At 37.4% G+C, this 13,157-nt stretch overlaps 1 protein-coding gene across 2 annotated transcripts in view; it reads left to right on the forward strand.

Annotated features, from left to right (window-relative positions):
- The window catches only part of KITLG (KIT ligand), a 54,306-nt gene that overhangs the window by 21,879 nt on the left and 19,270 nt on the right, over nt 1–13,157 (forward strand). For both annotated transcript variants that reach the window (XM_061369347.1, XM_061369348.1), the window contains exon 2: nt 5,247–5,360. In XM_061369347.1, the coding sequence (XP_061225331.1) occupies nt 5,247–5,360 (114 nt within the window). The remainder of the gene's footprint in view (nt 1–5,246; nt 5,361–13,157) is intronic.

Raw genomic sequence — 13,157 nt, forward strand, 5'->3', positions numbered from 1 at the left:
TGGTACAAGGTAGATAACAGAGGAACAGATCCCTGTGAGTTGGAATTAGAGTTGGGATTGGTTAGACAAAATTTAACACGCTTGTTAGTGAGCACCCTGGCTGGTAGGCTATTATCTTCAGTGGGATTAGTGCCGGTCTTTTGAAGGACATTGATGAATGTCCACTGGACTTACTGCTATAACTACAAGCTATTCAGGGTTCACACAGTGGTTCCTCCAACTATACTAAAGTTATCTATCTCCCAGGGACCTGAGAGCACCTAGGGACCTTTCCAATTCCATATACGTTTGCAAGAATACTTTACTGGCTTCCAGAACTAGGTGTTCATGGGTGAGTGACTGTTTTTTCCACACTTAACTCATTTTGTTGGACTTGATCAATATTTAGCATTTCAGCAGTATTTAGGCTTTTAGACTACTAAAGTTAGCGCTGTCATTTGTATGGGTGAAGATGTTGCGGAATACCATGAAAACGGGAATTAGCTTACATTCTGTATAAATGCTTTTCTTTCATTTTAAAATTTTTCCACACTGACAGTAAATTACTTAAGTGGTAAAAGACAATTCTCACATTATTTTAATAACTAAATAAGTTGATAGACATATGAAAGAATTATTGTGCTTTTATTCTTCTTTATGGTTAAAAGATAAAGGCAATAAATATCTTTTATTGCTATTCTCATTTTCTTTGGACTTTCTTTCAAAAGGCTTTTTAAGGCATATGCATGAACGTTAAGTTAGCTATCCGTGACTGCCCAACCAGTGTTGTTTATGGCAGAAGTTCACAAGCTGCACCTCCTCAAAGCAGCATGCAGACACTGCCTGAGGAGCCATCACTGAGAGATGTTCCTACCCCAGCATTAGCAGAAGTGAAAACTAAACTTTGGAAGCCTGGCCTAGGGTGAATATTGTTCCACATTGTCAGCTACTGCAGCTGTGGCTTGGCTGCAGTTAACTGAATGATTTGCTCAAGAAACTAGGGTGAAAAATTCTTTGGCTAACATAATTTGAATGTAAGAAATTTTATAATGAAGAACCCATTCATCTGTGTAGTTACTACCTCTCCCTGCACTTAATGGCTTTTTGTGTGTTTTATTATTTGCCCCCCTCCCTTTTTTTTCTTTTGTATTATTTCTTCCTACTTATGATTAGAATTTTTATCAGTAACTAGATATATGGAAATGCCCAGAGTTTCCAGTGTTTGGTTTATTTAGCAACGTGGTATTCCCCTTGCTGCTTTCATTTAAGGAATTAGCTGAACATTAACCAGCATGATTGAATATGTTTCATAACATACTGTGAAAAAAGAAGCTAAAGCACTCATTCATAAGCCTTTGCCAACACTCCAGATCATAAGAACATAAATGAAAAGCACACTAGATCACTGGCTAAGCCTCTAAAATGCTGTTAACTGAAATTACAGATTGTGACTTATAAGCAGTAGTAAAAATCATTTGCAGAATTATCAAAAATTGTATACTTGAAATCTTTAATTTGAATTGCCCTTTCCAGTCTATTCATTATTTTTTCCCTTTCACAACAGCAACTTTCAGATTCAGTACTTAAGAGATTTCAGAATGTAAAAACAACTGAATAATTTTTGAGCTCAAGGTCGGAAGAGGCCCCTTGATGTACAGGTCTGCCTCCTGTCTGCTATGTATCTTCAGTTTAATGCTGGTAGATGATGTGTGATTAAATCCTGTGGCCAGCTTTGAAAATCCCAGTTTAGCTTAAAAGTAATTATATATGGAAATAAGTGATGAGTGCTGTGTGGGTAGCATTTATGCTTAGTAAAGTATAAAACTGGAATCTGTATTTACAAAGCTGTTGTTTTAAGGTTTGCTTTTGTTCTGTCCATGATTTAATTCAGTCCATTCAAGTTCTGCTCAAACAGCAGGTTTGGTCATTAGTAAATAACACAAGAATTGCTTAGCTCTTTGATCTATACAGTCCTGACATACAGTGTGCCTGTAGGCATGTGTAATATAAATATTTTGTAAGTGCAAATAATTAAAAGATTTTGGATAATAGGCATGTTGAAACTAGCAGTATTTTACAGATTTTCAGTTCCTGTTGGATGACATACAGAACAAATAAGCAAAAAGAACCTCAAATAATTAAAAATTTACAAAGCATTTGTTTTTAATAGCAGTTATAAAAATTACTGTGCTTTAAATCCCTATCTACATAGGGAAAAAAGTGTATTCTTACTGATTTGCATAATTATAAAATGTGTAGTGACTTCAAGCTTCATGATTTTAGGCTTCATGGATTTTCTTTAGATCCAGAACTGTGAAGACTGACAAGATGTGTCTTAGTTCTGGTTTTATTTGGAGTGTGATGCTGGTTTTATTCGTATTATTCAGTTGATCTGGCAAAAAAAACATGTTTCCAGTTCTGTTAGTGTTTTGATTATTAGACCGTTAGGTCGAATATCATTCTATGACAGTGACACGAGTCAGGGAACAAATCCATATTCCTTTACTATTCACTATTGAGGAACCCAACAAAGAAATTGGGGATTTCTGTCATGGACTCCGAAGAACACACCAGGGAAACATCCTGTTAGTGAGTGTAACTGCTGGTGTACTGTGTAACACTGAAGGTAGAGCTACTCTTTTTTCAGTTCTTGAAAGCATTATAGTTAGTCCGTCTTGGAGCTGGTTGTCATTAACTTCTTGCCTTTTTTTTAATAACAATTTCATTTAAAAAATTGCAGTGAGGAAGTAGTCTGTTAACTTGAGGTCCCCTTTGGTTTCCTCTGTGATTCTGGAACTTATGTGGGGCAAGGGAGATGTGTCTCTGACCACCTAAAGCTAGTTCTTTGAGCTCAACTTTGAGCACTTATACACTGCAAGGAGCTCTCAAAGATCCTTTCAGAGACTAATAGCATCTTCATTGCGTCTCCCCAGAGCTTGAATTGTTCATATAACTGCAGAGCTTTGTATAGCATAAGACGCAGAGGTTTTGTAAGAAAAACTAAGTACCTAACTTCAAGTTAAGTACTTATTCTCAATACTTCACAATGATTATTTGTACAGATATTAAAAGTATTTCTAAATGCTACTTATGTTGAAGCAAGAGGCATTCTAAGAAGACATCCTGCATATTAAATGTCTACCTTGCTTGGAATATTTTCAGTTTCTTTGCATGAAAGAAGTCTATCCATCTGCATGATCCTGTGATGTCTGAGGGTACAGTTCAAGGAAAGCTGAGCACAGGCTCCTCTGAAATAAGCAGTCCTGGCTTGTCCCATCTGTAACAGAGCATTTCTGCTGTCTCAGTTACCTGGATTAGAAAACTAGCCTGATCAAAAAGCCCGAAAAAATGGCACAGGGAAAAAAAAAAAGGGAGTTGCCTGCCTGCAACAGCTGGCTAAATGATCTCACCAGTGCCATTGCAAGAGGTAGCAGGGGAGGCTGAATTGTTTCTTCCAGCAACAGCCCACACTGGTTCTACGTAAATCATAGAATCATAGACTCGTTTGTGTTGGAAAGGACCTTAAAGATCAACACACCCTACCACAGGCAGGGACACCTTCCACTGGACCAGGTTGCTTCAAGCCCCATCCAACCTGGCCTTAAACACTGCTAGGGATGGGGCAGCCACAGCTTCTCTGGGCAACCTGTGCCAGTGCCTCATGAGCCCGATAGTGAAGAATTTCTTCCTAATATCCAACATAAATCCACCCTCTCTCAGTTTAAAGCCGTTAGCCCTTGTCCTGTAACTACATGTCCTTGTAAAAAGTCCCTCTCTGTGGGTGACATGAGTCAGAAAGCCATATTCTAAGAACGCAAATGACCAGTTTTACTTGAGATATAAGATGAAGGGGGGTTTTAAGAGCTACAAGAGGTTTACTTCTCGTGTAACAGCTCTAGGTAAAGTGCCTGGCACTGTTCCATCATGTTTGTGTAACTCGTGAGCAATCTTTATCATCATACTTCCTTAGCCCCTCTAGGTTAGTGTAATGGTAATCTTTTAAATCTGTGATTCTCTCTCTCTGCTTTCCTAGAGAGCTTTGTTTATGTTGTTTGATGTACTTTGGTGTTAAGTTGAAAGGCTGAGTAGTATTTGAAGGTAAGGCTGGAGAAAGGAGCTCTCTACCTGTAGATGGGGCTGAGATGCATCTGGGTTTGTGCAAAAACAAATTCTGGTCTCAGTCCTGCCCTCATGGAGGCTCAGGAGCCTGCACAGACAAATTCCATGCTTGCAGTAAGTGTACACCATCATCAGCTCTTCCTGACAGCTTCAGTCAGCTGGCACAAAAAGCTTCACAACCCGAGGCAACTTTTGATTATCCATAACTTAAATGCTTTAACATTCTGGAAATTAAGATCTGCAGCTTAAACTTGGCATGGGGCTCTGTGGGAAACCAGTGAAGCACAAGGAACAACAGAAGGCAAGGAAGTTCAGGCAGTGTAGCCAAGGAGACACCCAGGTACATCATGGCTAGTTATCTGGTGCTCTTCTGGCAGAGTCTTACAAGCCTGTGTGAGTACAGTGCATTGCAGTTCCAAATAGGTTTTAGGAGGGGAATGTAATGCCAAAGCTAAGCTGCCACTCCTAAGAGGCCAAGGCACATCACTTAGAGAAAATACATTGTATTGCTGCTTGAGATGTTAGTATTTGGGCAGAGTCCAGTTGTGGTTTTGCTTGCAGTTTAAGTACCCAAATGTAATGGCTGTGATTATGAATTTTCTCTTTTTATCTTGCTGTGGTCAGGTATCATTTTTTTCCTTATCAACCATTATCACATTAGAAGCACAGGTTTATCAAATACCTTATCAGGTGGATGGGAAGTGTTTAATTAGCTTTATGGTGATGATGAAGAATATTGGAAAGTTGGTCTCTTTCTCTTCTTTAGTATCTGTAGATGTCACAGAAACTCACCTAAGTAGGATCCTGCACAAGTAATCTCATAGCTCAATACCAGGTTTTCCACTATTACTCTAAGGGTACCTGTTTCAGGTTTTCCATTATTACTGTAAAGGTATTTGCTTCCAGAAAAGATCAAGTAAGTGCATTTCTGTGGATTCCTGCCAAGAAGATTATATAATAGTGGTATGAGTACATTCTCATGAAAGATGAAGAGTATTGTTGCATCTAGAGTTCCTATATGAAAAACATTACTACTATCTGTTGTCACTTCACATTTGGAGATTGCTTACTTGGGGTTTCTTATTTCCCTTTGTGTTTGTTTGTTGGCTTGATTTTTTTTTTTTTTTTTTTTTTTTTTTACTAAATAGACTTGGATTATCACTTGCTTTTGTCTTCAACTGCTCCTACTTAATCCTCTTGTCAAAGCCCAGAGTTCCTGCGGGAATCCAGTGACAGATGATGTGAATGACATTACAAAATTGGTAAGTAGCTTTTATTAAAAATTATTCTTTATGTTAAATAATAATTAGTGACTAATGGTACTTGTATTTTTAAGCAAAGTTAGAAAATCTATATTAGAACCAGGGCAATATTTTTAAAAAAATCAATGTCTATCACATGATCAAAATCAAAACCTTTATTGCAGAAACTGGCGAATAGTGTCAGAGTTCATTAAAGAGATGACCTTCTTGACCAAGGTAGAGTGTATATACATATGTGTTTTCCTCCCTCCAAACTTCCATACAAATTGTCAAAAGTCTTGATTTCATCAAACATTGTCTGGGATTAGATTTATTTCCATGCAGATGAAAGATTATTGTCTTTGTGTTACTGATTTGTATGGAGCAGACTGGCGGCAAACACATCTGAAATGAAACAGAAGTTTTTACCTTTGGTATATAGGAAACTTGTGCCTTACATCAAAATAGAAAGATACTAGACATCATAGTAGCTATCAAGGGAATAACATTTGAACAGCACTTACAGTCTTTAGGTGGGAGTGGGCTACACTCATTATGTGTTTCTCTCTCTACTTGCTGTACCTAGAACTTTAAGTCTGAAGGACTCATTGGCTTCATATAGGAACTGAATTCATTTAAGTACATTTTCATTTTTACTTAATTGAACACTGCTTTAACCTGAAAAACTTTTATCTTCTTGTGTGAAGTCAGTTGGCATTTACCTCCACGGAAGTCAGTGATTATGCTAACTTGGAGCAGTGAAGGATCTAACACAAAAGTTTTTAAGAAATAATATATACTGAACACTTAAAAAGTATACCTTCATCTAAAAGTATATACAGGTATATTCAGTATGTACAAATATATCTGCATCTACTTCAGCTGAGAAGTGTGGTTTCTTTATGGAAAAACAGTTGCAATACCATCATGCATACTACCAAATATTTAATTTGAAGTTTCTTGCATTTGCTGCCAGTGCAGTGTTCTCAGCTTGTTTTCTTTGAGCAATTATATACATTGGTATATAGTATAAGTCTCTGGGGGTGCTCTATATTCCTACTCAAATACTTAGTGCTTTACATTAGTCCCCACAGGCAGAATTCTGAACTATTGGCATGTTTATTCAAGATAATATTTAATTTCTTGAAAGAGTATTAAGCTTTGATTTAAACCTGTTGAAAGCATGACAGAACAAAAGAACTCTTGTGAGGGCTGATGGAATTGTCTAATATAACATTAGCGATAACTTTTTGTCAGTTAGGTTTCCGTAGAACTAATGCTTTACCTTTCCCTTTGGTACAGTTTAAACTTCAAGAATTTGTAAATACAGATGACAGAAATTTGCAGCTTGAGTAATAACACTTTGCTTTTGAGATAAATTAGGAAAGAAACCTTTCTATATTGTGTTCCTGCATCTTCCTCCAGACTGGTCCAGCAACTGCAGTTCTTGTACATAGTCCTTGCAGCACTGTGTTTCCATACCCACACTCTCCTCCACATCCCCTTTTAGTTCCCTCCAGTGCTCCCTAGCATGATGCCTACCTACCTAAGCAATGTTTTGAGCTCTTATTGGATTTACATCCCCTTTTGCTTGGGCTGCTGACTGGGCTGGAAGGACTTTGTGTGACAACCGCTTGGTGTATGTGCTGCTTTTCCTTATAAAAAACCTCTGCCAAGTGTCCAGGTTGTACTGTTCTGCTGCTGCCAAGCCTGAGCAGAGTGGTGCAGGGCTGAGTTCCTCCAGCCACTGCTCAGTACAGATGCTGTACTGTCCTCCTCCTGACTTGCACTCATACTTTTCAGATCTCTCTCCCAAGTGCAAAATTTCATAAAGTTAACTAGCAAGTTCAAAGATATTTTGAGTTGGAGAAATAGGAGAGAGATGCAGATAATATAAAGCCCAGATACCTGGATTCTCTGTGCTTTGAGTTGTGCATCTGAGAATGTTTTTAGGAAAGTCTGTATCCCTGTCTTGCCTGTCTGTTATTATTTGCGGAAATAATTTCTATAAAGCCACTTGAGAATTAAAAAGGATACCATGGAAATAAGCTTAGTGTGTTACATTTACTGTGAGAACCCTCGGGTTATATTAAACTGACTGTATTGCAAATTGGTCTTTCTCTTTTGAAATGCTGTACCATTACAAAAACTAATAATAAAAAAGGTTCAACGTACTTTTAAAACAAAATATCATCAGCTGACTGAACACAAGAAGGGTGAAATTCACAGAGAATAGACTGATCACATTGCTAAAAAGTATATTTTTTACTGCTGTAGGGAGCAGTAATACATATAAAAGGGACTCCAGTATGATACTGCTTGAAAATATAGCTCAACTCTCTTAAATTACTATAGAAGTTTTTCTACTACTTTTGCTTTTTGAAAACAAAATACGCTTATTGAATTAAGGAATGACATTCCGATGACATGCAACGTCAGAATTAGGTATAACACACATAAGTGGTTGGATTCTTTATTGATCCTACTGGCCTTCAAATATTCTATTTCCCTGCTGATCCAAAGAGTTTGTGCCAGTAGGACATAATGTCTTTAATAAATGTCATCCCCTTTCACACTGAGAACAAATTGTGATGTTGAGGGTTTTGCAGAAGTCAGTGTTACGCATACAGTTATTGCCTGTAGTTTTTGTGACGTTACCCACAAGCTCTGTTGTGTTACCTGAGAGTGGTATGACAATTATTTCTAAAGGCTTTATTCTTGGCCACCCTGTCATGTTCTTTTAAACCCTTTTGTTCACAGTCATGAGTATAGTCCCTTATCTGTGTGCAATAACTAGCTGTTCAGCTGTACTACACAACCCACTACTGTACTACTTAGGATATTGGCACCTCTTCCTCCTGTCTCATCACAAATGCTCAGACATCAGCTTAGATTCAGTATGGCCTGAATCCTCCACTGAGGCAGGTTATGATCTCTTTACCTCCCCAAAATGCTAGTCTTCCCTGGGCCTTTTCTCCCTGTAAAGGTACGTCACTATCTCTCTTCAGGCATTAAGGTCTATAACAAAGGTGTCCATTTTGGCTCTTGATGCTTAACAGACCCTTGTAAGCTCACTTTTAAAACCTCGATTGTTTTTCCTGTCATAACAGGAAAAATCAGTTTTACAGCTCTCTGTCTATATAAATTCACTTTTCTTCCAAATTTTTGGTAGTTAAAATCCAGTCCACTGAAAAAATCTTTTTCTGGCTTCAACTTCTATAATTTTGTCCTTCTGTCTGTTAATTTGTTGTTCTGACCCTGTATCTTCTACTTACTTCCTGCAAGCTCTTCCTCCTTTGTTTCATTATCAATGACAAGCTTCTTGGTTTTGTCTTCATAGGCACTATTAACACTGTCTGTGATGTCTTTTAACACATAGTGAATTTGCCCTCTTGTCCTAACTTCTCCTCATTATTTCCATAGTATCTGTTAATGCTGTTCATGGCTGCAGGAAGGATGCTCCTTGGTGAAGTTGAGGCAGATTTTAATCCTCTTACTATTTCATGCTAAAATTCTTTGCAGCATGAATCCATGGCCCTCCTCTTTCTTTTTTCTACTCAGTTCTTCCCTACCTCTACTGAAGTTCACCTACCACTTGCAAAAAAGTGCTAGAATTACCTACCAAGCTCTTTTGCATGTAGCTTGATACAACCTAGCCTTCATCTATTTGTTCCCAGTCTTCTTGTTCCAAGTACTGTGAACTCCCTATATCACTGGTAAAAAAACACTGAGCATTGCTGTGTCTGTTTTCTGCTGGACTGCATTGTATTCTAGGAAGATCAGAAGAAAATGCATCAGTCAACACTTTCTGTGAATACAGATCAGAGATGTCGACTTAAGCCTAAGCTATCAGTGAATAAATAAGGCATGCTGTGCAGTGCTTGAAAATATGGGTCATTTGCCTAATCAACTTTGTGTTGAATAGTAAATTGAAGACAGATGTACAAGCATAACTTGTTTTCAGTGGTGTTAATCTGGATTTTCACTAGCATCATCCTAGTCTCATAACAGAAGCCAGAATTGGAAAGAAAGAGCAGATTTAATGACAATAATGTTTCTGAGCCCTCAGACCGAAGCACACTGGTCCGTTCATACAGAAAAATGACTTTTTTTGTATTTTCTGTAAGATTAAAATTTATTCAAATCTTTATAATATAATTTTGTCATGTGAAGAATGTGTCCTAAGTGAAATGATTTGAAGAAGGAAAGGACAATTGAACAATCTCTTTCGGGGGGGGGGGGGGGTGTTTTTTAATAGTGAGAACTTTAAAAGAGCATAATTCCATGCCGATAGAGAATGAAAGTATTTAGAAATTATTCACCCTGCATTACTAATCACTTGAACTCCTGCTTCTTTTTTTAATGAAGATATCTGGAGGGAAGCACATTACTTGATGAACAAATGTTCTGTATTATGAAACTGTAATTGCAGCACCTGTCAATAAAACCTGTCCCCATTGTTCTTTTCAGCACAGTAAATCAGCAGAAAGCTGCATTACTGTAATTATGACTCTGATTTTGCATAAGAATTAGGAATCTATTTTATATACATTTGTTAAATATGATGAAACCTACATATAAGTAGAATTTTCACTGAACATGTAAGTAGAATATTCACTGAGCTGTTCAGTATGTATCTACATATTTCAGTTTCATCCATTAACAAAATCTAAGGTACTCACCTCTTTTCCCATGATCTGCTTCTCTAAAGCCATTTTTTTTCTTCTGAATGTTGGATGCCCAAACCATTGTATTTGCCAACCAGGTTGCTTGCTCAAGACATGCCGTTTCAAACACTTTGCCTTCACTTTGCATCTTTGCTGTAAATGTGTACTTTACACTCTGCAACATTTTATTTTTATTTTTTAATGGCTCTAACTCTCAAAACTGAAGGGGTTATAAAAAAAGGTCCAGTGTTGTTACCCTGCAAATGATCTGCCACTATGGCTGTAAGAAGTGTGAACGGAAATTGTTAACATGTTGTCTTAAGCCAAACGATGAGGATTTTATTAACTGCTTCATTAGCAAATGAGATAGAGTAGATTGCGAGATGATGGACAGAAAGTGGAAGCTCCTGAAGAAAAGCCAAGGATGCAAAGAAGGGAGATGCAGAGGTATTAAAGAGTAAGAAAATGAGAATCACAAAGAGAGAAGTGGGAGGTGGAAATGGTAGCCAAAATGAAAGTGTGGGTTTTCCCACCATATGCCTAAGAGTAAATAAGATATCACTGATTTTTACTTTCATTAACTTACTTTATCATTGATCTCTGTAAAAAAAAATAATGATATCTATGCTTGTTTCCTTAAAATTTTCAGAATAGTCACAATAAAGAGAATTCCCAAGAGCAGCTGCTCTCATTTCAAAGTGCTTGACTGCAGGGATATGTCATCTCTTTTATGTTTTGCTCTTCCAATGAAAGACTAGCCTACAGAACCCAAATAGCTTTTACAACATCTCTCTTTTCTTTCCCTATGTGACCATGAACATACTTTAAAAGTGTATTTAGGTTATGCAATGTTAACAGAGCTGTATTAAATATTCAGACCTCCGTATATATGTTGTATTTCCCAGTCTAAGATTTTGTTACAACTGGGAATACAGCACCTGATGTTAGTTTTATATGGATTTAAAAACATTCCCTGTTCTTCACCTTTTCTCAGAGCCTGATATGCTTTCTACAACTACACCTCCCCCCCCATTAAATCAGAGAAACTTTTTGTGGCATTTTAATTGCAATGCAGGGTTCGTTTAGCTCTATACATTACTTTCCAAGATTATCAGTTGACATTCTCTGTAATCATCAGAATTGTTACTTTTGTCTAAACCAAGGCAAGACCTGCATGTAGGTGTTTTGTTGCCCCCAGATTTGTCACTGTACTTAAGAAGTTGATTACAGGAATCAAAAAGGCCGTTCCAGGACTCAGGACGTTTCACAGGATGGTCCCTTTCCATTCCGCTTCACTCAGGCAACTCTGAGCCCTCTTCTCATCTGCTTCTTGTTGGGAGCTGCAGCAGGCAGGCACCCACACTCAGTGAGAGGATGCAGAGTCTTTTCATTCCTTTCAGGATCATTTCAGCAGTTGAAAATCAAGTGGTTAGTTTTGGATCATAGTCTTGGGAGGTTGGAGCTAGATGATCTTAAAGTCCTTTCCAACCCTAACTATTCTGTGATTCTATGAAATTTCAAGATTAATTTCAGGAAAGCAAGAGTATAAAATGCAGGGATTAAGCCTTACTCTCCCTGTTTTCTGTGTGTGAGTTGGGAAGTCCAACTGGGAGACAAATACAACTCCCTCTCTTTGACTGAGCTCCGTCGTTTACCATCAGCAGAGCACCTGGCATGTGGAGCTTAATCAATAAAACTTTAACAAGTTGTTTCATCTTGAGGCAGGACATATATTTTGTGTTTGACACCCTCCCCCCAGTGGTCTTCATTTTTAGTAGTAAATTCAAAAATATCTTTTCTGATTCACAGTCTGTCAAGGAGAAAAATGACTGGGGCTGAGATGTGTTCTCTGGCTTTGTCTGGGAAGCTGTAAGAGCTCTTGGACAGTTAGGTTTTTTTAACTGTGCGTGAAAAGTGCTTGACAGGCTCTGATGCTGGTAAAGTAGATTGTATACATAATGCATATCAGTTCTTGTAGTGTTCATTGATTTGGAACAAATTTAATCTTCCAGTGACCTTTCTTAAAGAACAGTACTTCTGCTGACATTGCTAAATATTGAATTCCTATAGAGTATGGGAACCTTTGCACATAAAGTACCACCTTCACTATCTTTGCTGCTTGAAGTGCTGCTAATCCTACCTCTCTGGGCACGCAAAGGTAGCTGGAAAAGAATGATTACTTATTAATGTGTCATAATGTCAAGTGTCAAGATGCTCTTTAGAAGAAGGAAAAATATATAAAAACTTGTGGATGAGGATTTAGAATGTATCAGATGCTCTAAAGAAAGAACAAATGTAATACTGCAACATTTTGCAGTATTTATAGCATCTTGAATCAACTTCCCCAAATTCCAGGTAAATGGAAATTGATATAGAGAATTTTAATGGCGCCTGTGCTACTGCTTTGGGAATATGTAGGTCTAAAAATAAAAAAAAAATTTGATCCATGAAAAGGAATTTACCAGGATCAGTTGTATAAAATTGCTTTTTAAAGCTGTAGGAGAAAGCTAGATGTCATTGAACTGAACGATTGTGGCTCAGCCCATGGTGTAAACAAAAAAATGTTTGGAATTCACTAGTGACTGACTGTACATAAGTATTGTCCTTGATCATTTCCAGAACCATAGCATTTTGAAATTGCTGTATTAATTTTTAATTGAAACTAATTTTCAATTAACAAATAAAACATTCTGTTGTGACAAACAAAATACTACCTAAAAAAAAGGCACAGGAAAAAAGAAATTCATGTGCTGGTTGCTATAGCAGCAGAATCAAAAGCAGCCATAACAGGATGATCTTTAACCTGAAGAAGTAGAAATGCTTTGCTGAACAAAGTATAGATTCTGGTTCACCAAAGGAATTATTTATGTGCTTATTGTCTTTTGACTAAATGGAATACGAACCAGGATGAAAATATCAATTGTAGTTTTCACTGATACAAAAGAAAATACATTTGCTGTATCACTGGGCATCATAGTATTGGTAAACCTTCTGAAAAAAAAGTACTTCAAGAGACTGTAGGTAGTGGCAGCATCTCTCTCTTCATCTCCCCACTCAGCACATTCACTAGGCTAATAAACACATCTCATGGTAATGTTGGATTCCATTTGTAGCATATTGTGTTGTATAATTCAGTGAGAGCCCTTCCACT

Source organism: Neopsephotus bourkii, unplaced genomic scaffold (assembly GCF_033783945.1).
Source record: "Neopsephotus bourkii isolate Nb327-2 ecotype Australia unplaced genomic scaffold, CSIRO-AGI_Nbou_v1 NB_1493, whole genome shotgun sequence".
Lineage (NCBI taxonomy): Eukaryota > Metazoa > Chordata > Aves > Psittaciformes > Psittacidae > Neopsephotus > Neopsephotus bourkii.